This window comes from Melospiza melodia, chromosome Z (assembly GCF_035770615.1).
Source record: "Melospiza melodia melodia isolate bMelMel2 chromosome Z, bMelMel2.pri, whole genome shotgun sequence".
NCBI lineage: Eukaryota > Metazoa > Chordata > Aves > Passeriformes > Passerellidae > Melospiza > Melospiza melodia.
Genome location: NC_086226.1, coordinates 80,545,345 through 80,572,113, shown reverse-complemented (window position 1 = coordinate 80,572,113; position 26,769 = coordinate 80,545,345). Strand labels below are relative to the sequence as shown.

The 26,769-nt window shown below is 38.7% G+C and overlaps 1 protein-coding gene across 2 annotated transcripts in view; it reads left to right on the top strand.

The window, feature by feature from the left end:
• EDIL3 (EGF like repeats and discoidin domains 3) overlaps positions 1 to 26,364 on the top strand; it is a 235,995-nt gene extending 209,631 nt beyond the window's left edge. For both annotated transcript variants that reach the window (XM_063180903.1, XM_063180902.1), the window contains 2 exons: positions 10,501 to 10,656; positions 22,529 to 26,364. In XM_063180903.1, coding sequence (XP_063036973.1) covers positions 10,501 to 10,656; positions 22,529 to 22,678 — 306 coding nt within the window. In that variant the 3' untranslated portion in view covers positions 22,679 to 26,364. The remainder of the gene's footprint in view (positions 1 to 10,500; positions 10,657 to 22,528) is intronic.
• The last annotated feature ends 405 nt before the right edge of the window (positions 26,365 to 26,769 follow it).

Here is a 26,769-nt window from a genome sequence, read left to right as displayed (position 1 = left end):
ATTCCAAGTTTCTTGTTGAAAATTTTTATGATTCATCTCAGTCAATCATTTTTTGTGAAACTTCCATTATGTAGGCTTAAGAATGGAATATATATATGTTAAAAATGGTATAAGTTACTCAGTTGTTACTTTTCTCTGGAATTTGGAAGTCCATTCTCATGGCCTTACTTTTCAATACTTAACCAAAACTGAACCTGAACCAAGCAGACCTAATGGAAAAAATATAGACCAGCTCTTCCAAAAGCAAAATACATCACTTTTTATCTCAGAATATTTATGGATTTTTTTATGTCTGTGTGTGTTTGTTTGTTTGCTTGTTTTGGGAGGATGTAGTGGGTTTGGTTGGTTTGTTGCATTTTTGAGGGTTTTTTTCACTTCTGACAGGAGATAGAGATTTGTTTATTTCTTTTTTTAACATTGGGGAACATGAAAATATTTTCCCACCCAGCTGAAGGCCTAAACAAACAAAAACAACAACCAGGTAAATAACGAACCTCCACATTACCATCATTAATTTTCATTTTGTGAACAAAATGAGTTGCTTGTGCGTTAGATGAGCCTGTTTATGGTCCCAACACTTTTTACAAAATTATTTATCAGTCCTGCCATAAAAGCTGTTGTCTCATCCTCCCTGCTGAAAGCCAAGCAGAAGTTGTGATATTTCACTTGTAGGGAAGTGTCAGAACCCAGGAAATTCCTCTGGCTGCCCTGGAGGGCTCAGAGACCTTGGCACAGAGCCCGAGACCCCGGTGCCTTTGATCTTGACCCATGGAAAAACAAAATTATCAGCCTTTATATGAAGAATTACAAGTCAAAAGAGTTTAAGTGGAATGATAGTGAATTTATCGCGGGGTGAAAAATAGATTTTTTGGGGTTTTTAGAATGGGGGTTCAGGAGGCAAGATGGAGGAATCTGGGCATGTCCAGTCTTTCTCCTTCTTCTTCTTGGCCTCCATCTTCTGCTGGGATGGTGGCACTTCTGGATTGGTTTAAGGTAGAAACTCACTGTCCAACATAGGTGACAGGCATCGAGAAGTTATGGTAAATAAAGTACATGTAGATTTCAGTTATACAAAGATAAGATAACACCACCCTGAGGGTGGTCACTCTGCCACAACCCGACCTGCCAGACACACCTGGGCAGGTCAGAGAAAGACTGTTATACATAAGAAACAATAAACAGCCTTGAGAACGAGAATAGAAGAGTTCTGACTCCTTCTTGGACTGCCAGGCTGGGAAAAGAGAAGGGTTTTGTCTTCCCAGGTGTTGCATCACCAGCCTTTGATTTCCACTTAAAACCCACAACACTCCAAAACCCCAAGAGAGACGCAAGCAAAGACAGACACATTTCTCCTGGCTGCCTTTGCAAGTGTTGCTGTGGCACATTAACTTCCCCAGACCCCACACTTCTGTCAAGTGCCATCCCGAAACTTGTGGTTAAACACACCCTTCTTCCTGGCCAAGGCTTTCAGCAGAGTTTAATCCCCAAAATCAGCCGTGGCCTCGGGGGGGGTTTGCAGAGGCAAGGAAATAAATCCAGATCAAAGCTCAGTCCCAGGGTTGGGTCTGTCCTGCCAGCAGAGCCCAGGCTTGTTTTGACCAGAGTTCTATTTACCAAGCTCTGCAGCAGGGGCTCCGGGGTGTCCTTTTGACTAATAGCAGATAATCTTTCCTGTGTCCTGCAGAATGAAGATTAATAGACCTTCTAATTGCATTCAGGAAAGTATATTATGAGATTATTGCCTTGAAGTGACAAGACATTCAGCCTAAAAGGAAAGAGAAATCTGATTTCTTCTGTAAACCTGGAAAAATACTTCTCTGGCTAAAAGAGCCAAAGGTGTTTTCTACAATATAGTGCACCCAGGTTTTATTTTTGTGGTGGCTATTAACAGTGTATCATAGGGGAAAAAAGAAGCTTGCCTTAACATTTCAGAGGATAGCACACACACACACACGAAAAAAAAAATTTAAAAATGACAAATAAAACCCCAAAAACCAAACCAAATAAAAACCCAACAAAACAAAACCAAAAACAACCCGGGCTGCTGTTGTTTTCAAAATCTAGTATCACAATTTTGTCATTTTTAGTGCATTGCTACAGCAGCATAGCTGTATGGAACAGGTTATGCATAATAATCCCTGCAGACAGATGGGCAAAGTCATTCTTAGAAACAATGGCTGAGTGATGCTGTCTTGGCTACGTTTCCTCCAAAAATAAGAATTAATGCAGTCAGAGCTTTTAAACACAAGGAGAAACTTCCAGCCTTAACCCCACTTGTCTTCTAGGCAGGCTTAGCTTTGCTTACAGGCAGGTTTTCGTTAGTGTTTCAACAGTTCAGTAGTTATATTAATTATTAGTCACTTTGCAGTATCTTGTGTGCAAGCTTATCTTCACTCTGCTCATCGATCTGTAGCCCAGATACTCATACATTATTGAGACATTTTTATGTGCTCCAGAAAATATTTGCAACATTATTAATTACCCGAGGGGAAGGGGAGGGAGGAAAAAAAGCAACCAGGTATATAATGAACTTCCATATTACCACCATTAATTTTGATTTTAAAAACAAAATGAGCTCCTTGTGTATAGATTATGATCCCAACACTTTGTAAAAAGATATTTATCAGTCCTGCCATAAAAGCTGCTGTCTCATCCTCTCTGCTGAAAGCCAAGCGGAAGTTGTGATATTTCATTTTTAGGGAAGAGATTTTGTCTTCCCAGGTGTTGCATCACCAGCCTTTGATTTCCATTTAAAACCCATAATGTTCCAAAAACCCAAGAGAAATGTAAGCAAAGACACCCATATTTCTCCTGGCTGTCTTTCCAAGTGTTGCTATGAGATGTAAACTTCTCTAGAACTCACATTTCTATCAAGTGTCTTTCTGAAATTCATTATTAAATACACTTTTCTTCCTCTGCTCATATTTCAAATTTTCTTCTCCGTTTTTTGCTGCTGTTTAACCCACTCCAGCATCTGAAATTCCCAGTAATGCTCTTCAACAGAAAACTAAGGAATCTCCACTGGGACAGAGCACTGGCATGCAGGAATTCTTACTGATGCATTTCCTTATCAATTTGAGATACATTTTAATTTAAAAAAAAAAAAAGTGGCAACACTCTTACTTACTCTTCTCTATAGCAACACTCTGTCCCACTCTTCTCTATATCTGAAGAGAGTGGAACAATCCTATCATCCCAACACAATTTTTTCTTCATTTAAAAGTTAAAAGTAAAACAAGCAGAAATGCAAATAGTATTTTAAATTTTTAAGTGTGTAATTGTTCTTCTCTCTGCTATATTTTTACTCCTAGTCATAGCCAACAAATTTGATCAAAGTTCTCACAATCATTATTGTAAATTCAGCAAGAACCCCTTCAGATTACATCTTCCAGCAATAAAGCAACTTCATATTATGATACAGGATGATGAAATGTTTTTGCAATTTTTGCCTTCTTGGCTATTGTATAAAGAACTGAACGTAAATTAAATTTCTTTTCTCATTCCCTTGTCCATTTCTGTCCATAAATAGGTGCTGGGACTGCTGGCAGCAGTGCTCAGCTGAGGAGCTCCACAGAAAAGCAGCATAACACAGAGTCAGTGTGCCGTGCCGTGACCGTATTCATATTTTTATTCTCCCTGCTTCATTTTAATGGCTAATTTTTGTTCTGCCCTTGGCTTATCCCACAAGAATTCCAAGTGATTGACCTCACACAGGACAGTGCCCCAGATTTTATCAGCTCTTGGGGTGCACTAAAGCAGCTCAAAGGCTTCCTCTGAGCTCCGCCAGATGTCTAAGCCCGCTTAATCACTGGTAATTTAATGGGCTATTTTTAAATATCCTGGCATCCTCAAGGGCTGATGGGCTCTGGGTGTCCCACAGCAGAGAGACAGACGTTTTATTAGTGGTTTCTTGGCTGTTGGTGACTAATTCAGCCAACTGTGTCTGGATCTCTGCAGAAATCCTCTAATCGCGATTACGGCGAGAATATCCCGTGCCCAGATGTGAAATACCCAGCGGCAGGAGAAAAGGTTATGGATTTAATCATCACTGATGCTATCATCTCAAAACTCTGCATCTTCTTTGACTTCAGACCTTAAAATACCTGGTGCTGACATTTCCCTTGCTTCCCGATAAGTGGTGAGGGTTATACGGATATGTGGAATACATTCTGGTTTGCAGGATCAGGAGGAAAACAAAATTACCTTGTGTGTGCTGATACAACCACAGCACATCATCTGCCTTAAAGGACCCAACATTTCCTCCTTCTTCTTCTTCTCTTTTTTCCTTTTTTTTTCCTTTCTTTTTTTTTTTTTTTTTTAATATCTAATTTTTGAAATGCCAATGAAATGAGATTATTCACGGTTTAGTAAATTGTAGTTATGAAAAGCTGGTCTGCAACAAATAGATACTGCTCTGAAAATGTCCAAATAGTTGATCATGTATACCTGTTTTATCTCAATTTTTACTGAAATGCTGAAAAAATATTATAGCAATTCAGCTGGGTTTTTTCCTCCTTTTCCAGTAACAGCTATATAACAGGGAATATTGAGTATGTAAATAGGAAGGATTCACAAAATATGTACTTTTTAAGAAGTAATGGCGACTTAAGAAGTCGCTGGTGAAAATAAAGTAAGTTTTCAGCCTGGTTGTGGGTTTCACTCCAAAATTTTCAACATAATGGCCTGAGAGGCATTTTTGATGGCCCATGGAGATTACAAAGAACAGGCCTCACCCTCCAATTTATCACTTTTAAATTGTACTGGAGACAGCTGATGGTACATGGAATTCTTCCTGCCCTGTTTCTTCAGTGCAGTTACTGCAGCCATAAAGTCATTCAGAGGGAAAACCAATTAAGAGCAATAAGAAAATAAGACCAGTATTTATTATCTTAGCCTACAGGACTACAGGCATTAAAAATATAGTGACTCAGTATTGAAGTCATGTTGAAGGTCTAAGCTTAAGCGAAAAAGAAGCCAGCAAAAAAAAAAAAAAAAAATTTCCAAATTTTCAAAGGAGAAAAAGAGTGACTCTCCTGTCTTATTTTATTTGAAAGCAACCCATCTCCACCTAGGTTTGAGAAGAAGTTTAATTTTAAACATATGACAGCTGGTATACCTAATACATACCAAATTAAATTAAAAACTTTTTATTTGATTTCTTTTTTTTTTGCCTAAGAAGCATGAAAATCCTGTAAAGTGGAATATTAATCAAAATGCTAAAAACTGCTGCTTTATATTAAATTATTATGGCTTCTTCTAAAGCAATTCATTTTCTGTCATAATTTCCTTTAATTTTTTTCAGGTTATATTATGAGCTATTTACCCTAATAAGACATATTTAAGAGACTACACAATAAAGCCTCTTTGGTATGGAAGATGCTGTGATGAAAATTAGATTTCTCTACAAAGAGCATCTAGTAGCTCAGTTGGTTTTTTTCCCCATAACAGTTTTTAGATCCAGTTGGTCATGATGGATTATAATTTGGGCTTGGTTTGAGGTTTGGGTTTTTTGTGAGTTTAATATTTAGGCTTTAGGAAAAAAAAAAAAAAAAAGCCTGAAATGCTGAGTTTCAGTGAACAGAACAGAGAGCTGCTGGTGAGGTGTTTTTAGAAACATTCAGATATTGCACATCTGCAGCAAGCTTACTGTACCAGCACTCATTTTCCTTTACATCCAGATTTTGGGCATGGAGGAGAGTGCAAAGCACCTTCCTGTGATGCAGTAAGATGAGGAGAGCTGCGTTTCTGCCTTTTTGATGCGGACACTGAAATCCTTCCCTCCTTTTCCTTAGGGCACAGGTAACAGCTCTGGCTGTGCCGGCTCACCCTGAAAAAATCAGGGCAATCACGAGGTCTTAAATGAAGAGTAAACAGCTTGCTCAGGACAAGTTATTTACTCTCGATTTATTTACTTGGAAAGCACATTGGTGGGGTTTGGTGTCCAACCATTCCCTTAAGCATCCCAAAATAACCTGAGGCCTCACTGTGATGATACCAGGATATTTAACCAGGCAGGTCTGGTGAATTAGCAGCTGGAGACAACTTCTCTTTTCAGCCTCTAAAGGGTGAGAACTGTCCCCACCTTGGCAGTGCCTCCCTCCAGTTGTCATATTCTTTGGATCCGAGGTTTCTTTATTTCTGATCCCAGTGATTTTGCATTTGCCAAGTGGATTGAGGGTGCCCAGCTTTCATCAGCGTTATCCGATGAGTGATTAAAACAAACAAAAAAAAAAAAAAAAAAAAACCAAGAAAAACCCAAAAAAAACCCAATGAACAAGCAAACAAACAAAAAAAAAAGAAGAAAAACTCCAGAAAACACACACACACAAAAAAAAAACAAAAAAAATCCAACCGAAATAAAACCCCAAAAATTGGAAAAACCCCAAAAAACAAAAACAAAAACAAAAACTACAAAAAAAAAAAAAAAAACAATAACAACAAAAAAAAACCAAAGAAAAAAACCCGAAACAACAACAACAATAGAACACAATCTACCGGATCACAAAGGCAAATAAAATAAAACCTGTGTGGAAAAAATGGCATGTCTAAAATTACAAAGCTGAACACAGGTTTGGCTCTACTGGGAACAGAGCCACAGTGTCTGCACAAAGACAGGACTTAACTGAACGTTTTAAATACTCCTGAAAGGATGAGCAGCTGAAAGTCACAGTGAGGCATTTCACCATCATCTTCCCTGTGAAACAGAGCCTGGCACTCCCTGCATCCTGGTGCTGCACATGCATGCAAGCGCTTCCTCAGAAATGCTCCGCTGCTCAGGTGTGCTCACCTCTGCGCTCTCCTTAAGTCAATTCTCCTCCAAACCACCCTGAATTTGTCTGTAGCATGTGAAACAAGGTGGGAAAAGGGAATAGTTACAGGCCAAGAGGCTTCTTTCAGGCGCAGGATGCTAAACTGCCTTTTGATCTGCTGCTTGTAGAAATGTACATTAACTGTAGACCATGGTTCTCCTTGTAACCAGCTAATGATCCTCTCAGTTGCAGACTAATTGCCTCTACCTCCTTCTAAATTCTGCTGCACTGAAGAAGCCAGAGTCACATTCTAATCCTGTTAATCACATTCAGCTTTGAAGGGTACACACTGGTTGTGTCTTAATTCAACTTCTCTCCCTGGTAATTTGTTTGATTGCCTGGTACTTGCAAGCTGCACTAACTGAATGAAAGTGTTCTGTGTCCTGATGGGAAGTTATGACTTTCATTTAGGCTATTTCAGTGCAGATGTTTTACCTAGAAGGTGGTGTAAATTCTCCTCAACTTTCTGCTCTAAAGTATTTCAATGCAAAGAATGGAAAGCAAGGTAGAAGGTAATGAGGCTACAGAGTAAAAGCTGTATTTCTTTAATTTAAATAATGATCTTTATTGCCCGAAGGCTTCTCATCTGCTTATGAATAAATAAGTATAAAATAAGAGACAGAAATGCTGGTGTTATATCCTGTATTCTTTTCCTTCATCTCCAGCAATATGTGTTGCCTGTATTGTCAAGACCTAAGACGAGAGTCTATTTATTCATTATTTCTTTTTTCACTTTTTTTCCCAAAAAAAAGCCCCCACACACATATTCTACACAGTCCTATATAAGTCTTATTGAAAAAAAAAAAAATACTGAGCAAAGCCAAATTACCTTCCAGCTTCCCACATAATTTTCCGAACAAGAGAGCAAGGCCACTGGATATGTCCTATAAGCACAAAACAATCATTACCAGGACATTTTTATTAACACTGGATGTATGTGATAATAAAGATTTATTGTGATTCTACCTTTGGAATCCCCTGAATCTTAATGAGAATTTTTTTTTCTCCCTGTTCTGAATTTCAATGAGGAGTACTCTGAGTGTCATGGCCATGTTAAATATTTGTGAAATCCTCTCAGCTCACTTTCAACATTTTAAAAATAAACAACTGGTTTTGTGGAGGCATTTTTTCAAGCTAACAGGAGAGACATTGCCTTTTAGTATAAGAAGCATTCTCTGCTAAAAAGAGGTTACACTTGTAAAATGCTAATGTCAAAATTATTTATAAAGAGAATCTAAAGTTGACTCTGAAATGTTTAGTTCAAAAGCTGCCTGGAAGTGTGGACCAATTAGTGATCAGCCTGTTTAGAAAAACAGACTATTCATTTAGACTCGAAAATATTTGGAAGCAAGGTCTGGAGACCTGGTGTTTATTAATTCATGAAAGACTTACGCTAATTAGCAGTGCTCATTTCCCAGGGGCCCACTTAGGCTGTGGAGCCCTGCACTCCTTACAGAAGAGAAAAGTCCCTTCAAGCCATCCATGAAAGCTTGCAAAGCAGGATCCTGCTCTGGTTGAGTCCCTCTCTCTCCCCACTGAACAAAAACACAATTTTGCCTCCCAGGGACATCCTGGGGTGCCTCAACTGGCAATAAATGATGGCAATAAATTAGTTCACTCTGGTAAAACCAAAATTCTGGAGCCATCTACAGACTCTGACATTTCCCCTCACTGTTTTGGTATCTCAGTATTGAACATTTTAAGCCATTCCTTTCCTTAAAAGGATTTACTATTGTTATTTGCCACTCTTTGCACCAATGTTGGGATCTCCAGGCTTCCTTTGTTTGATTGCTCTACACCGTGAATTTTTCCTCTCCTATTCTTATAAATGTACTCTTACACTTTTCAATTGTTTTCTTCTTCTTTCTGTTCTCACACAATCCCAGGATGGCCTGAAGGGTTGGGAGGGACCTTAAATCCCATCCAGTGCCACCCCTGCCATGTCAGGGACACCTCCCACCATCCCAGGGTGCTCCAAGCCCTGTCCAGCCTGGCCTGGGACACAAATCCAAACCCCAATTTCCATCTCTCAGAGGCGCCAGCTGGCTTCCCAAGCTCATTTGTTCCTGTTTCTCTCCTCATCATTAATTTCTTAGGCTCCACAGCACATCTGTTCTTCACCCCAGCCCTACAACATGAGTTTTCTCAGAGGGTCTCAGCTTCCTAAAAAATCCAGCACTGGATCTTCAGCATTTCATCAGACAGAGATTCTTTATTTCTTCACTTTCTAATTTCTTTTTTTTTTTTTTTTTTTCTGTAAAAACATGTCAATCAACCTGCTCGTGGAGTTCAGCACTCCTCTCACTTCACTGTAATATTTTTGCTCTGAGTCTCTCTTGCCTGATTTAAGGGACAATTTTAAAAATGCCGACTGCTTCACAGCCATTTATTGTTTGAAATAAATCCACCTTTTCTTTTATTTCTTCTTTACTGGCTCGCCACATTGCTGGAGGACACAGAACGAAACCTCAGTTATACTCTCAAATTTCAAGAAAATATCAGTTTTTATAGGGAGTTCAACTCCTTCATTCTGCCTCTGAAATTACATTATTAGGTCAATTTACTTTTGCTACTGCATTCTCTTTCTCGATCATTTTAATCCAAGGCATCTGGCCCAAATCTGTTACATTCAGTGTTGGGTTCTGGTTCACAAAGAACTGGGCACGGGCATGCTGACTCACGTGGAAACCACTTGAAAGCTCAGATTTTATCAGGCTTTAAGACTCCTGCCTTGCATTTTTAAAAAGCATTGTGCTAAGATTATAAAATAAAAAAAAAAACTCAAAAAGAAATTCAAGAAACGAGAAACTTTGAGATTTTCAGGTAGAAAAAGAAAGAAAGGCATAAAGTGAGAAGGAATTTCAGGAGGAAAAGGAGCATGACAGCTTAAGAGTCTTACTAAAGCATGGGCTCATGAACTGAGAAGGAAATGGAAAGGCACTTGGGGAATCAGCCATGTATTCTGATTATTAGGAGCACATGGGAATATTTTGGAGCTGCAGATTGTTCCCATTGAAAGTTAACTGGGTTTTTTGGGAGCCATGTATGACACTCAGCACAATGGAGAAAGGCGTGAGATTATTCCGTGTTGTGCCATTAGGTGGTATCGAAAATAAATTTTAAAATAAATAAATAAAAATGGGGAAAAAAAGGGAAATTAGAGCTTGGAGAAGTAAATTATTATCCATGGTGTCAGCACACAGTGGGAGGACCAAAACTGCATCATTTTGCTTTGGTGTGTTGCAAAACCAGACTGGAAACAGAAAATGTTCTAATTGTGTTCTCCTGGGGGATTTTTTTGATTTTTTAAAATTTATTTATTTGGGGGGCGAGGTGTTTGATGGGCTTTTAAATTTTGTTTTGGTTTTTGGGGTTTTTTCTTTTTTTGTTTGCTTGTTGGGGTTTATTTTTTGTTTTGAGGTTTTTTTTGGTGTGGTTTTTTTGTTTATTTGTTTCGGGATATTTTGTTTTTGGTTTTTTGTTGTTGCTGTTTTTGGTGGGGTTTTTTTTTGCGAGGTTTTTTTTTGTTTATTTGGGGGGTTTTGGTGGTTCTTTTGGTGTTCTTTTTGTCTTTTTTTTTGTTGTTGTTGTTGTTGGGGTTTTTTTGTTTTTGGTTTTTTTTTTCGGTTTTTTTTTTGTTCATTTCTGATTTTTTAATTTTTTTTTTTTAATTTTAAACTGTTCCATTCAGATTGACCTGCTCATCCCTACGAAGATCACTGGCATTATCACCCAAGGAGCAAAAGATTTTGGGCACGTCCAGTTTGTGGGGTCCTACAAGCTTGCGTACAGCAACGATGGGGAGCACTGGAAAATATACCAGGATGAAAAGCAGAAGAAGGACAAGGTAAAGCAAAGAGAAAAATCAGTATTTTGGTTGTGATGACACCACTGATGAGGGCCTGCAGATTATTTGATTGGGTTCCATATGCAGGGGATGGCACTGGGTGGAGTCAGGGTGAGTAAAAGAGTCGCAAATCACATTCACACCTACCAGCACCATGCACCTGATTTAATGCTGTTAAATACATAAAACTTCACAGTTCTCCATTAATCACAGCTATTTCTTCATTTAACCCTAGAGCAGAAGGTGTGTAAATAGCGGTGTATTTGTATAGTCAAAAAAAACAGTGTTTCAGTGCATTTTTTGGTGAATAGGGACTATTTTCAGTGATTTCCTGTGAAGCACATCCTTGTTACCCAGCCATTTTGGACAGGGGCATTTTGGTTTTGTTTTTTGTTTTTCTAGAAATTAGTGGCTAGGGTTTCAAATACTCACTGAAAATATTATTTTTATTATGCTATAAAATAAATAAGAAACATTAAAAAAAAAGTTTCACAACTTCCTCTGCAAATGCTTAATGAGAGGCATAGGGAAAATATAGGTTTGCTGATTGATTTACCTGGAAGCATTTAACTTCTCTCTTGTTATTCGTTATACCTTTCCTTTAAACTGTGGTAACACTTTTATACTGCAAATACCTGAATTTCATAATCATCTGTTGGGAAAAATATTACAGCACATGCATTGCCTGGGGAAATGTTAACCAAGACGACAAAATGTGAATTATTTATTAAATGTCTTAGTAGGGCTCTGTCTGATTGAAAGAAAAGATGGATTTATTGAAATACCAGATGGCTGATGTGTCTGATAACGTCTCAGATCTGGGTATTCAGGGTGATAAATGTTCAGGCTCCCACTTATATTTCTCAGTATAAATAAAAATTCTTCAGGAAATAAACTGACATATTCCTCACGTAAGTCAATTAAATTAATTTTCTTTCAAACAGTGAGGAAACTTTTGATATGCATCGAAATGAGCTGCGTGAGCACAGGGAGGCCCAGTGATGAGGGGGTTAGACAACTGCATCTGCCACATGGCACAGATTTTAACTGATTGATTAAATGTCATTGATTAGGGGAATGCGTTATTAATGGATTGGGCATTTGTGCATAATATATATGCTAAATTACAGCACTGAGTATTTGCATGGCTGTGTTGCTGTGCCTGCAGTGTCAGGCCTTGCTATCCAGACTGTGAATTCCTGAAACCCAAATGTCACCTCCCTGGCTTTAACCCAAAGTGAGAGTTTTTTTTCCCTAAAGGATTTTAGATAGGGAAAACCAGATCAGTTGTTTTAGCCACTGGCTCAGAAGATTCTTACACCAATGATTTTTTTTTTTTTGATTGTGGATGTGTTTGGTATAACTGGCTGTCAAATAAAAATTGGAAGCAAACAGCTCACCTTAGGCAGGCATTTCACAAATATATTCAATTTAAGTGGCTTCAGTACTTTGTACACATCCTATTTTAAATCCCTGGCATTTAAAAAGAGAGAGGAAAGTGAAATAAATGTTCTCTCTAAGCCAAACTTGTGCCTGCATTCATTTTGTTGCAAAGGAGAACATGGGTTGGAGTCCCTGGTGATAACACAAATGTAAAAGAAAATGCACTCTGACTTAAAGTACTGTTCCAGTCTGCATTTGTTTGTACCATTGGCCAAAGCAATTAAATTGTTTTTGCCTTCTTCACCAGATGGACTGTTAATTGCTACACACATATTCCATTAGGAGCAATGGGAAACTCTTTAATCGTTGTCTCATTTAAACATATCACACCCTGTATTAATTAACATCCCTGAGAATAAAATAGATGCATATTATTATGATTCTTTAACAAGTCAATATCATTTAAAAGATCAACACAACAAGATCAAATGCACTTCACTGGAAATTAGAAGTTAGGATTTCTGAATCTAAATGTGTACAAAACAAATAAGCTCACTTGATTTGAGTCTGGACCTCAGCCTTTGGTACACAGACATCAAACTGAAATATCTGGTTTTGGTACGTTATTTACCTATATCAAAAGCATCCAGAAAAGTTGAACGTTCGATGACAGAGTCTGATTTTCCAGGAGTCACTGAACTTGGCAAAACTTTTTAGGATGTAGGGCTGGAAAAGGTCTCAAGACAGCTCTTGGTCATGCACCTTTTGCCCTCCAAAGGCACTGTGGTCCTCTCCTCCTGCACCCTCAGCAGAAAATGGGATTCAAAATCTCCCAAGGCCCTTTCCTGTCCTCTTGGGCTAGGTGGAGACAGGTAAATATCAGAGCCAAGGCTTAATTCATTCACCTCTCTTTCGCCTCAGACAAGGCTGTACCATCCTCACTCAGATTATTATTTAATATGTTCCAAGAGACAGGTTGTGATGAAAATTCTATAAACAGTCAGCTCCAGTTTCCAAATATCCTCTAAAGTGGAAAGGTGGCTTATCCCCCTTGCTGCCATACACCCACCCTGTCCTCACAGGACACAAAAAATTGATTTTATCTCCGTTTTTTCCTTTTTCTTTTGGTTGGAGTACTTCAAACTATTTCTTCTCGCTTTCCATCATCCATTTCCTGACTGAAAATGCATACATTTCTTCATCCAGAGGAATGGGGAGTCACCCAGTAAACTCTTTTTGACACTCACCACTCCAGCTGGGTGGATGCAGTGTTCCATGGGACGTAGAGAGAAACCCTGCTCTGTGTGCTTTGGGACAGAAATATAAATTTTAAAAAAGCCACAAGGAGGAAAAGCAGTGCTGAACCTCATCCATGAGGTGCAGGAGAGGAACAGCACCAGTGGTCCTATCTGACATTACCAGCTTTGAACAGGATCCAGTAAAATTTATTTTATCTTAAGGTGAGATTTTCTCCCAAATACAAGGGAACAGAAAAAAAAAATTAAAAACAAACAAACAAACAAACAAACAAGTTTGCATAGCAAAATGAAAATTCTGTGAAATGTTGCATCTGTTTTCAGGAGATACAGAAGGAAGGTAAAAGGTAGATACCGACAACTATCAACAGCAGCAAGCATAAATACTGATATTTTACCCTCATTAGTCCTATTTATTATCTGAACACCTTGATTTATTCTATGAAGGACAGAACACACAGATTTCTTATTTCTCCTGCAGGTGATTTAGTCACCCTGTCCTCACCCTGCCTTGTTTAACCATCAAAAAAGTTTAGGGGAAAGGTGGCTCCAAAACATTTTAGGGAAAGGAAGACAGGATGAAAGGAAAAAAATTATTTTTAAACTCACAGACAAAAAATTATGGAGATATTGGTAGGCTGGTAATAATGATTTGTGGGTGAATATGGTCACTTTATAATGAAATTGTGACTTTATCATTTAGGCCAGAGCTGAGAACTTGAACCCATCTGGTGCTCAGCATCCCACTGCTGATCTGTTTCCAGGATGAGTCCTAACAGATCACCAGATCTCACTGAATTCCTGGGGCTGTTCACTTACCCTTCCTCATCATATTTTAAAGTTCATTTACAAAGGAGAAAATTACTGGTCTCTTGTATTAAGTTGTATACAATATATTATATTTTATTTTTATATTTTTAAATAGATAAGATATTATCTCATTATATTATATTATATTATATTATATTATATTATATTATATTATATTATATTATATTATATTATATTATATTATATTATATTATATTATATTATATTATATTATATTATATTATATTATATTATATTATATTATATTATATTATATTATATTATATTATAGTATATTATATTATATTATATTATATTATATTATATTATATTATAGTATATTATATTATAGTATAGTATATTATAGTATATTATAGTATATTATAGTATATTATAGTATACTATAGTATACTATAGTATAATATAGTATATTGCAGTATATTATAGTATATTATAGTATATTACAGTATATTATAATATATTATAGTATGTTATAGTATATTATAGTATATTATAGTATATTACAGTATATTATAATATATTATAGTATGTTATAGTATATTATAGTCTATAATATATAATTATATAATTTTATATATATATATATAATTATATAATATATATTATAATATATTATATATAATATATATTACAGGCTGCCTGTGTGCAGCCTGTAAATATGGTCAATCCTTCACAAAACAGTAGTTTAGAGGAGAAGGAAATAGGGTGTTCAGTTTTTTGCACTATTTCACATAGAAAAGCTCTTCCAAGACCAGTGTCTCCTGCAGCTCCTGCTTGGCTCCTGCTATTTTAATGGCCAGTCATTTCATTTCATATCTGTGCCCTATTCCTGTGAGCGCAGACAAAAAGTTACTGGGAGAAAAGAGAAAAAGAAAAAAGAAAAAAGAAAAAAAAAAAGGCAAATGGAGCCCTTCTCATTCATTTTAAATAGTCTGAATGAGTTGCCTGGAAAAAATATGAAAACTTTTCCTGTTGTCATCAAGAAGCAAAATAAATTACATTGCAGGCTGTCACGTAGGAAGAAAATATATTTTAGAAACAGGACCAGAGCTAACAGCTATCTTGTTTTTCTCAACTAGAGGTCAGTAGCTCACTGTACCTCCAGAGCTGAGGACATCCAAACCGAATCTGACCTTTTTCTTTCTTTTTTTTTTTTTTTTTTAAATCACATTCCACATGTGATTTATAAATTGCGCAGCCTGCTGTAGGTAACTCGAGGCCAGCTGCAGTGTCAAATAAATGGCGTTTCAGGGGCTGTTTTCTCACAGGGAGGTGAGAACATCTGAGAGCAGCCCAAAGGAGCCCGGCGGTCTGCAGCCAGGACCAGCCATCAGCAGGGCAATTAGCATAAATTTTGCATAAATGGCCACTGGGTTTGTACACAAAATTATGAACTAGTCATAATTACACATTTCTGGGCGCACAGACCATTGCCAGGGTGAGAGGAGACAGGAACCTACTTAATAAAGAAAAGTTAGATCGTGTCAGGTTAAAAATCTTTCTGCTAGATTTGCTAATGCTGCTTTTTTTTTTTTTTTCTGATGATGTTTAATTATTATAATATCTGCTTTACACTGATAGGTTCAATTCCTACATGTAATCTACATACTTGGCACAGGCAATGAATTTATTTTTTTGAGTCATATTACATAAATTATCACTATTTGATAGCATTATCTGCAATAATAGTTGTAATTCCTAATCTAAGTTACTTTTTTTATCTGCACTGGTTTAAATTATGAGTGACTTCCACTACTTTGAGCTGAATTATCATGATTTGTGTCAGGTCAAGGTCTGGCTATGCTCATTTCAGCTGGGGGAAGACAAAATGAGCAAAAAACAAAATGCTCATTTGACAACCTACCTTGAGTTTCTGTAAACATTTCTGGAGGCAGGTTGGTCTTCAAAACATTTCTGGTTTTGGCTTGGAACCTCCTATAAGCCATGTGCAATGGAATAAATGCCCATTTCTGTAGCATCAACACGTAGATCACATGGGAAAGACAGTATGAGAATGTTAGAGATGTTTCATAAGTTTTAAAGTTTTATCTCCCTTTATCTGTTCTGAACACAGAGAAATAATAGAGGTTGTGTAAAGGTATTCATGGATGTGATATGTGTGCACTTTATGTAGGGTAACTGAGAGAAAAAATGACTTTTTCTCCTCTTATTCACTCCAAAAGTGCATGTGCCCACAAACCCATCCACATGCCACCTTTATTTTTCTGGATATTGAGATGTCCTGCACTGAAGAAAACTCCAAACAGGAGCCATGACTGAGTATTCTTTGTAAAATATTCTTCTTCTAATATGAGCAGGATTAAATGCTCCGTGAAATAATGTTTTTAAAATATTCTGCTAGATATGAAAAATGTTTTTAAGGTACAGCAGACAACACTCTTTCCCCCAAACTGCTAGTCTTCAGGTATTCTCCCAAATTATTCTGTCTTACAACAGTTTTCTTTTTAAAGTTCTAATCAACTTACACTGTCATTATCTGGATTTTCTGCTAATGCCATAAAACACTTTGTTTACATTGAAAAATCTCACTGAATGTTTGAAATCAAGACATTCAAATTGCTTGCTGGACACAGGTATAAACAAGAATTGTTTGTATTTCAGACTTTTCAGCTGGGAATATCAGTATCTATTTTCCTGTCTTTCACTCTTTTTCCATAAAGTAACAACGAATACATTTAGCATATTTTAAAGTACAGCAGCACGCATTTTCTGGTTTTTGGTTTGTTTTTTGGGGTTTTTTTGGTTTTTTTTTTTTGGTTTTTTTTTTTTTAACAGCAGCTGCAAGAGCCTGAGCTACAGAGGAGTGTGTGGAGGGTCTGTACGTGTAAAACTGCTAGAGCTGCTGAGTAAATATTCCAGCAAGTCACACCTTTCGAGTGTGCAGGCTGACATAAACAGACACTGTAAAATATGAAACGTTCTGCAGCAGGGTTGGCAAAAAGCAGGAGCTTTTAGATCCACTTGTGCAAAAGAAAAGTCACCTTGTGACATGGCAGCCCCTGGTTTTGGGGAGGGTGAAGCTCTTTCCAGGAGCATCCTGTGGATTGGAATGATGCTTTAGGATTTTGGCTCTTATATTTTTCGTGTATTTGCCATCCTGCAGTTCTTTGGTGCATAACTCCAAACTCCACATTCAGTGTCAGCTGCTGCTGTCCCATTCTGGGCAGGCACAACAATTCCTCTCCAGGCCTGGCAACCGAGGGCACCTCACTGCCCCAGGGCCCAGAAATGCAAACAAAAGGGAGTTGGGTGGGCAAACTTGGGGTAAATGACTTCATTAGCTGAAGCTGGAATTGTTAGATTAACCCCCAATGTGCAAACAGACCAAACTCATACAAATATAAAAACCCATGAGCTGTGGTCCATTTTTGGGTGTAGGCCCTGGGGGGTTTTGTCTGCCCTGAATATACCTGGAGGCCCTTTAATAAACATAACCACTTTTAATTCCCTTCATTCTGTCTGGCCTCTGTTTTTAGGCAGTCTCAGAAGGGCATCAGGAAGAGCAAGGCTGTTATTCCTCCTTAGAGCCCTTTCCCAGCTCTGAATTTTATTCTTTTTTTCTGTCCGTGTCCCTAGTAGCCCCGGCTGTTTTTCCCCCCCTCTCAATGTATCTGATCTTTAGCAGTGGTTAAAGGCTGAGGAAGCTGTGCCATGGTTTAATTATGTGTTGAAAGGGGAGCTGTGACCCTTGGATGGCTCTGGATGACCCTGCTGTCACTGCCTGTCCCCTCCTGGCCCTGCTGAGGGGACACTGCAATATTGTCTGCCATCGATTTTCCCCACGCCACTTATGGTTTTATAGACATCTACAGTATCTCCTCTCTGGCTGGAGAGACTTATCTGCTTAATAACTCCCAAAAAACCTCCTTTTTCTTGCTGCTTCTTTCTCTGTATTTGCTCTTTTGGGATGAGGCAGGAGCAGACCTGCTCTCACACAGAGCTGAAAGTGAAGGTGTGCACTGACATATTGATAATTTACATTCTGGTCTTCATTTCTTGAGCACAAATCGCCCTGGGGTTATTTCATCATTGAGAATATATTTATTTTTTTTTACATAGAGCATTATATTGTAATTCCAGCATCAGCCTCTGAAATACTAAAAAGTCATGGCAGTCTTCAGAGCTATCCTGAAAAAACCAGCTCAGAAACAAATGTGAGGAGTGGTCATTAAGAGGCATCAGCTTTTCAAGGGTTTTAATGACTTTGGTGCCTCATTTAGTATTGACTGCTTGGGCATAAAACAACAGGTAGATTTAAAAACATACATACTTTTAGCTAAAGAAATAGCTTTTTTTTCTTCTGATAAGTCATGTCTTGTCCTTTGTCCTCCCTGCTTCTTCCAAATTCCTTGACTCTATTAGTGAATTGAGGCTAAAAGTAAATGAAGAGTGGGAAAAGATATCGTTTTTCCCATAAGAAATTTGCCATGGGACCACAGGAAAAGAAGAGTAAATTGCTGTTAGAATGCTATGTTTTATGCAGGTCACACTTGTGGATGCTGACAATGCTTCCCATACTTTCTGATACATTTACTTCCCCAAAATCCTTCTTCTAATCTTGCACATTTAGTTAATTTCTTGAAATTACATCCTGAATTTTGAGGAAAGGTGTATTTCGTATTTGCATAAAATAACCTCTGAGACAGTTCAAGTGATCATGAAATCATGCATGAGTTAAAAAAAAAAATTAAATCTTGTTCTCATGTCGTAAGTAAATGAAATAACCCTCCCTCCTTCAGCTGTATTTGTTGAGCTGGTTTTGCCTCACATAATTTTATTTATCTTTCATATCTGTGTTCAGATATGAATACTGGGCCTGTAGAAAGGTTCCTTTGTTTAGCCTGGCAAAAATATCAACAGATATTTCACATGCATGTGCAAGAAATCAAATGGAAATAAAAACAAAAAAAACCAAAAAACACTTTTAAGCTTTCCTAGCTGCATTTTGGGTTTTGGAAAGTGTCACTGTAATTTCAATTATGAACTTAGTTATGGTTTTTTTTGCTACAAATGAAACTGGAATTGAGGAGCAAACCTTGTTAGCCCAAGCTCCTGCTGATTTATGTATCAACCCTGTACTTGGGCAGCAAACAATTTTCCCTGTGCTACATTATTTTGGTTGTTTGGGTTTGGTTTTTTTTTTCTTTCCCTTAGACTCACAAAACTGATGTTTCTGTGGTCATTTTCTCTGCTGTTTTATCCATGTATCAGAACTCCCACATCCTTTCATGCTCCCACCTCTGTGATGGCAGAGGAGAAGGGGAATTCATCACCTGGGGAGGGGATGGATTGTGTTTGCTGTCCTGAAATGACAGCACTTGGGGAGAAGCTTCCAAAATCCAGAGAGGTTCAGCGTGGAGACCAAAATCTTTATGAAGATGTCACAGAGGATCCAGATTCGGGGCTTAAATACTGGATCAGCCAGCTTGCACTTTACACTCTGGTATTTTCCCAATAACTTCTAGGAAACCTGTAATTCTGAATTAATTCAGTCACATAAGCACTTCTCCAGGAGGTCTATATTCTTCTCTGCATGATGCAAACAACAGTCATTCATTTTCAGTTGAAAAGCCATCAGGTTCAGTTTTTACAAATGAGAAGTGAATTGGCTGACATTTTAAGAGATGAGCATTTTCCATAAAAACTGAAAACAACCCAAGGGGATAATCTGATCATTTTGCCAAAAATTGGTGCTGTGGCCTTTGAATTTAAATAGTGGCTGGCAGGGGAAAAACCTGGCGTTGATTTATCATAGATAGGAGTTTTATAACTCACTTTTGTGTGGATTAACCAATACAGGTGGAAATAAGATCATAACATGCACTGTACCGTAGGATGTTTTACTTTTATCACAGCCTGATGCTCTTCATTCATCTGCTGACTTTTGTCTGACATGAGAAGATAATATCCTTGATAATCACCAATTTTACAAGGGTTTATATAGTTGCACCCCAGCAACTTTCATAAGCGATAAAATAAAAATTCTTACCTTTAATTATTAATGCTATTTCCTCAGAAGCAGTAACAGCGTCTCCTGGGATTAATTTGAGACGGTACAAATGCCAAGTGAAAAGACATTTAATTTTTTAAATGTTAATGATTTTTGTGTAACTTTCAGAGCGTGGCCCTGGCAGAACGGTGGGTGAGGCTTTGAGTAGAAGGCTCTGCCTGCAGCAGGGCTGAGTGTGAACGAATCTCAAGACTCAGCAGAGGCAGGGGCTCATGGAATCACAGATTTGGGTTGGGAGGGACCTTGAATTTCATCCAGTGCCACCCTTTCCATGGGCAGGGACACCTTCCACTGTCCCAGGGTGCTCCAATCCCCACTGTCCAGCCTGGCCTTGGCCACTGCCAGGGATGCAGGGCCAGCCACAGCTGCTCTGGGCACCTCTGCTAAGGCCTCCCCACCCTCAGAGCAAAGGATTCCTTCCTAACATCTAATTCCCAACCTTCTCTTTGCCATTTAAACCTTTAGTTTAAACAGCATTAAAAGATGCGTGTACCGATGTTAAACATTCGTCGTGGATCCAGGGTAGTCGGAATTTCACCATGGGCTGGGCCAGTGATTTAGGAGACTCCTCAAGCCCAGTCTCATGAGCTCTTGGAGGCCTGTAACACACCCAAGATAGCTCAGCTACCCTTGGAGGCATAAAAATCAGCAGGATGGCTTCTGTTGCAGTGTTGGAAACAAAAAGGTTTATTAAAAGGCAAAATAAAAAAAACTCTTCACAGAGAAAAACTGAGTCAGGTGCGAGAGGTTCTTGCTCCTGGTACAACACCTCACAAAAGTGATTAGTTTCTTTGCTCTCTTCTTTTTCTAGTAAATTGCCCAGGAGGAACTTTTTGGCTTCCTTCCAATGTGCTATCCTTAAGTTTGAGGTGAAGTCCCCCAGGTCCTATGAGGTGGCTTTTTACCTAATTGAGGAAAGAAACTTCTGGGATTTTCCCTTTTTAAGGAGACAAAGGGTAGTTTAGTCACTCTGTCAACAGGAGGCACATTCCTATAGGCCAGCCTTAAAACCTCCCTGCATATTGTACATGCAGGCAACCCAGGACATCCCTCTGTCTGTCCTGAGCAGCCCAGACCCTGCCAGGGGGCTCAGAGACCCTGGCACAGAGCCCAGAATGCCCCTGAGGGTTTGATTATGACCCGTGGAGCTTTAGATGAAGATCTGCAAGCCATGACAGATTAAGTAGAATGATAATGAATTTATCACGGGGTGAAAAAATAGATTTTTTGGGGTTTCTGGAATGGAGGTTCAGGGGGCAACATGAAGGGATCTGGGCATGTCCAGCCTTTCTCCTTCTTCTTCTTGGCCTTCATCTTCTGCTCTGATGGTGGCACTTTTGGATTGGTTTAGAGTAGAAGCTCACTGTCTAACATAGGTGATGGATATTGGGAAGTAATTGTAAATAATGCATATGTAGTTTTTAGTATAAAGACATAACACTACCCTGGGGCAGGCAGAGTGCCTCTGACTGCCTTGCTGAGCTGACCTGGGCAGGACAGGAGAAAGAATTTTATAGATAAGGAACAACAAACAACCTTGAGACTGAGAAATGAAGAGCCCTGACTCCTTCTTCAAGCGCTGGGCTGGGAAAAAGAGACTTTCTAACACATTTTGGGGTCACTCTGATCAGCTAGAGACCCCGACACCCAGCGAGGGGAGGGAATGGTGCATCTGACTCCATGTTCCCAGAGGGATAGTTTATTACTTTATAATACTGTATTATAATAAAGAATACTATACTATACTATACTATACTATACTACACTATACTATACTATACTATACTATACTATACTATACTATATTATTACTATATAATTATAGTATATTAGTATATAATATACTAATTATATATACTAATTATAGTATTTTAGTATATAATATACTATAGAAGTACAGTATAGTATAGTATAGTATAGTATAGTATAGTATAGTATAGTGTAGTATTCTTTAATATAGTGTAGTATTCTTTAATATAGTATAGTATTCTTTAATATAGTATAGTATACTAAAGAATACAGAAAAGACACTTACAGAATGCTAAAAAGATAACAATGAAAACTCCTGACTCTCTCCAGAGTCCCGACACAGCTTGGCCCTGACTGGCCAAAGAGTGAAAACAACTCACCAGAATCCAATGAAACAGTTACCTGTTGGATAAACAATCTCCAAACACATTCCACATGAGCACAACACAGCAGAAGCAAATGAGATGAGACTTGTTTTCCTTTTCCCCGAGGCTTCTCAGCTTCCCAGGAGGAAAACCCTGGGCGAAAAGAAAATCCCGTTCAGGGAACACGACTGCCGCACCTGCAGGCACCCCCGGGGGAACCTCCACTAAAATCCTCCCCCCGTTGCTTCCCCCCACAGGTGTTCCAGGGCAACTTTGACAACGACACGCACCGCAAGAACATCATCGAGCCCCCGATCGTGGCCCGGCACGTGCGCATCCTGCCCTGGTCGTGGTACGGCCGCATCACCCTGCGCTCCGAGCTGCTGGGCTGTGCGGCCGAGGACTGAGCTGCCCCGCTCCTGCTGCTGTAGAAGAAGCTTGTAGGATGCTGAGTGGGGTTTTCTCCATGAACCAGTGCTCGCTCATCTTTTTATGGTAGGCCGCTAGCTGTCTTTCGCCAGGAGGTCTAAGCCTGCCCTCTTAAAAAACGATCCGATCCGGTTTTAATTTTGCCCTTGAAATCTGTTGGTGTTGTCCCTTCTGCTGTGGAATTACCCTCCTAGTTCTCCTTTGAGCTGTTGAAACGCGTTGAGGGAAAAAGAGAAAAAAGAAAAAACGTAAAAACAAAACAGCAGCATCCTTTTTACAAGGGAAGAGAAAAACGAAGCTCATTTGCAGCTTCAGGAACATTGGGCTGACGAGTTCTCCATAAATCATACCATCATCTTACTTGCAAAAAGTGATACTGCAGCTTTTAGCAATAAGTTTACTTGGGGATGACTGCATTATAGTAATTGTGCCTATCAAACACTGTCAGTTCTTACGACACAATATTTTGGGAAATTCTCCATGGTACTGTTCAAACACGGTACTTGTGATGTTCCGAGCTACCTTTCACCACTTCCATCTAGACAGCAGAGTCCACACACCTGGAGGGTTTTCCTACCTGCCCCATTTTCCTTCTCTATTTTGCATGCTGTAGACACGGCCTCCATCTTTTCTGTTCAGTATCACACTGTGCTGGTGTTGTTTTCCTTGAGAGATGTCACCTGTTTTGAATATGTAACCAAATCAGTGTATTATGACGTTAATGAATTTGCCAAAGTTTCTTCATTTTCAAAGTTTCTGTGCTTTTTAATGGAGACTAAGGTGAGGCACCAGGGCACCTATGGTGTCTCATCTTGGGTGCCCACAGAGATTTCCATCAGAAATCCCATTCCAGGATGATTTTTCCAGGGGTGAGCACGCAGACCTGCTCACCCCCATCACTGCTTTCACACACACTCTGAATTCCAGCGAGGAGGAAAATGTGGGGAGAAGGAACCAGGTGCTGAAAGACACACAGGAGGAATGACTCCCTCACTGCCAGGAAACCCTCCCTCTTTAGGCTCTTCCTAAATCACAGCTTTCCTCCCCAAAAGGGAAGAGGTGACTTAGGAGCAAACCAAAGCCTGTCCCTGGTCACCCTCTACTCCTATTTTCAGACAACACCAGTGAGCCATGAGGAGGCTGTTTCCTATCATCCCCCATCTACAGGAATGCTTCACACACAGCATGATAGCAACCCCAGTTTAAAAAGTAGATTTTAGGAGGAAAAGTAGTGGAGAAGTAGGGGGGACGTTCTCCCCCGTGCCTCAGTTTCCCCTGCCGATTGAGATGACAATTGAGATGACAATACCAATCTCTGAAGAGCAATCCAAGTTCCCTTGCAGTAAAGTGCTCTTTAGAGTTAGAGCAGCACCTCAGACTAAAAAAAGATCCCAGGACGGGGAGTGAGGGGACCTGAAACAACAGCACTTGGGATTACTGCCAACCTTTTAATTTCATACCATGCTGATGTGGAGAGAAAGAGAGAATGTGAGAGAGAGAGAGAGAGAGATGCAGCTGCATGTTTTAGCAAATGTCACTGAACTTATAATTATACTTTTTGTCACTGTTCCATTCTCACCAAAACTCTGAACTTGGGCACTGCTTCCCAGGCCAGCAGCTTGCTGGCCCACAATCTGCAAAGGGCAAAGTTTACCTTGGAAACAAAATGGTTTGGATTTCGAAAAAACCTGCATTTAATCACACATTCTCCACCACAGACTAAATATATATTATCCATTGAACTGTGAAAGACTCTAGAATAGCAGCCAGGAATTTTACATACAAGAATTGGGGATATAATGGTGGCGGTTTTCTGATAGTGTCACTTAAACTGTCACATTTTAGCAAACAGAACACCCTGCCTCTACAAAATGACTTAATCCTTAAACTGTATTTATACAAGTATTTATTTTATAAGGCTTAGACATTTAAAGACTTCTAAAGAAGAGTCCTGTAAAGGTAAAAGTATGTGTAAGAAATGTTGAGGTCCTGTGCAACACTGCTAACTTTGTTCTTTATTTTTTACTTTGTGCTGCATAACAAAAGCCACTAGACTGTTACTGTCTTGTCTGTAACTGTGTTAACAGCATTCCTTAATGATGTATATATGGAGTGGTCTTCAACCAAAAGGAGCAATTTTAAAGAGAAAGTCAATCAATTTGGTGGTACTTCTAACGAGAAAAAAAAATCTATATGAATAATGGCGGACGAGTCTATCCTTACATTATCTACTGCCTATATTTTGTAATTTAGGCTTTAGGTTAAAAAGAAAAAAACAAAAAAGAAAAATGTAGTCTTTAGGGTATGAACACACAATACTTTAAGAGGCTTAAATAAATTTTCCTTTTATGGGAGAGCAGTTGACCCTGAATTTAATTACAGATATGTAGAATAGCATGTAGATATTTCACTAACTGACTGTATCCAGAAAAACAGAAGGCCATTTCAGAAAATTAGACTTCCTAGTTTAAAAACTCATGTTAATGCTCTTCTGAAATATTTGGTTTCTGATCTTAATGTTGGGGTTTTTTTTTTCATTTTATTAATCTTTTGGGGCTTCAGTTTTGCTTTTGAATTAATATTTCTTGGTTTAGTAAATTAATTGTAATCCCTTCATCTGCATACTGGGTTTTCATGTAATGTAACATGGTAGCTTTAATTTGGTATTAATTTTGTGTTGAGTATTTTCACCCTAATGTCCTGTGCCAGTAGCCTTCACAAGGAGAGCTCCATAGCTAGTGATAATACTCCATGACAATTACTTAAAAAATCACATATCTGATGCCCTTACAGTTTCAACCTGCATGCTAGAAGAACTCCTAGCTTGGCTACCAAAAAACTTTCTTGGATTGGCACTTCCAGCACCAAATTCTGCTCCCAATGTCAGTAGTATCACTCTGAAATAGCTCTTGATTTAAGTGGAGTCCTTCAGATTTAACAAAACAGGTGAGAATCAGATTAGGGGATAAATCAAACTCTTTCCCTTTGATTTTATTTTATTGTCCAGGTGCATACCATTGTCATAAGGGGCAAGTTTTAAATTAACACAACTGTTCTCTCCCAGTGAAAGCAACCAGCCCCAAAAAAACCAGAAGTGCAGGACAGGAGACATCCCTTTAAGAGGGGACGGAGAAAAGCTCAGAAATAATCCTTGACTTCTGAATTAATTGCTAACAATGACATTGAACAAGGCCAAAAGTGTTCCCTTAATTAAATTTCACCCTGAACCAGCTAAGTATTGGTAGGCAGGCCTCACCTTTGTGTTGCTAGGCAATATCCTACATTTATAGCCTGGGAAATAAAGCACTGGCACGAGGCTCCTTTTTATCAGCGTTCAGGGCCCGTCGCCTCAACTGGCTCTGGATCCAGGGTTGACTTTCTCTTTTGGAATAGCTTCATACAAATTAAGTGTCAGTTTTGAAGACTAAGGATACTAAATGAGTGTATCTTTGCTATACAACCAATGTGAACTATAATATTCAGTGCTGGCTTCTGATGTGTCAGTAAGTACAGAAGTATCTTGGACACAAACGACCTTTGCAACCCTTCAAGCTGTGTGATATTCAAATGGTTTTTGTATATACCTAAATCATGTAGAGCGATGTAAAACCAGTACGACCTTGTCTAGTCTTCAAACTTAACAATAAAAACTTTTGAAAAATGAGGTGGTTTTCTGGGAGCTGTTGTGTTGCAACACCTTGGAGGGCGCGCAGCTTATCGCGGCAAGTGTGGAGCAGAGATAGCGCCTGGCATTTTCCTGGATTCAGCCACGGGGGTCTTTGTAGCAGGTAAGTTTGATCTGGAAAAATCAGCAGTTGGTGCTGTGGTCTCCTCAATGTGTTCCCTTTGTTCATACAGATTAAAAAAAAAAAAAAAAAAAAAAAAAAAACAAACAACCAAAAAACAAACACCTCTGGGTTTTGAACGAGTCTAAAAATACTTTTTTTTTTCTTTTGTTCCCTATCCTGCTGCTCTCTGAACGAGCACCAGAAATGTAAAATGACAATTTCATTTCCTGTAAGTCAGATTTCCTGGGATATTTATCAGTCCTTATCCTCTCTCCTCCACT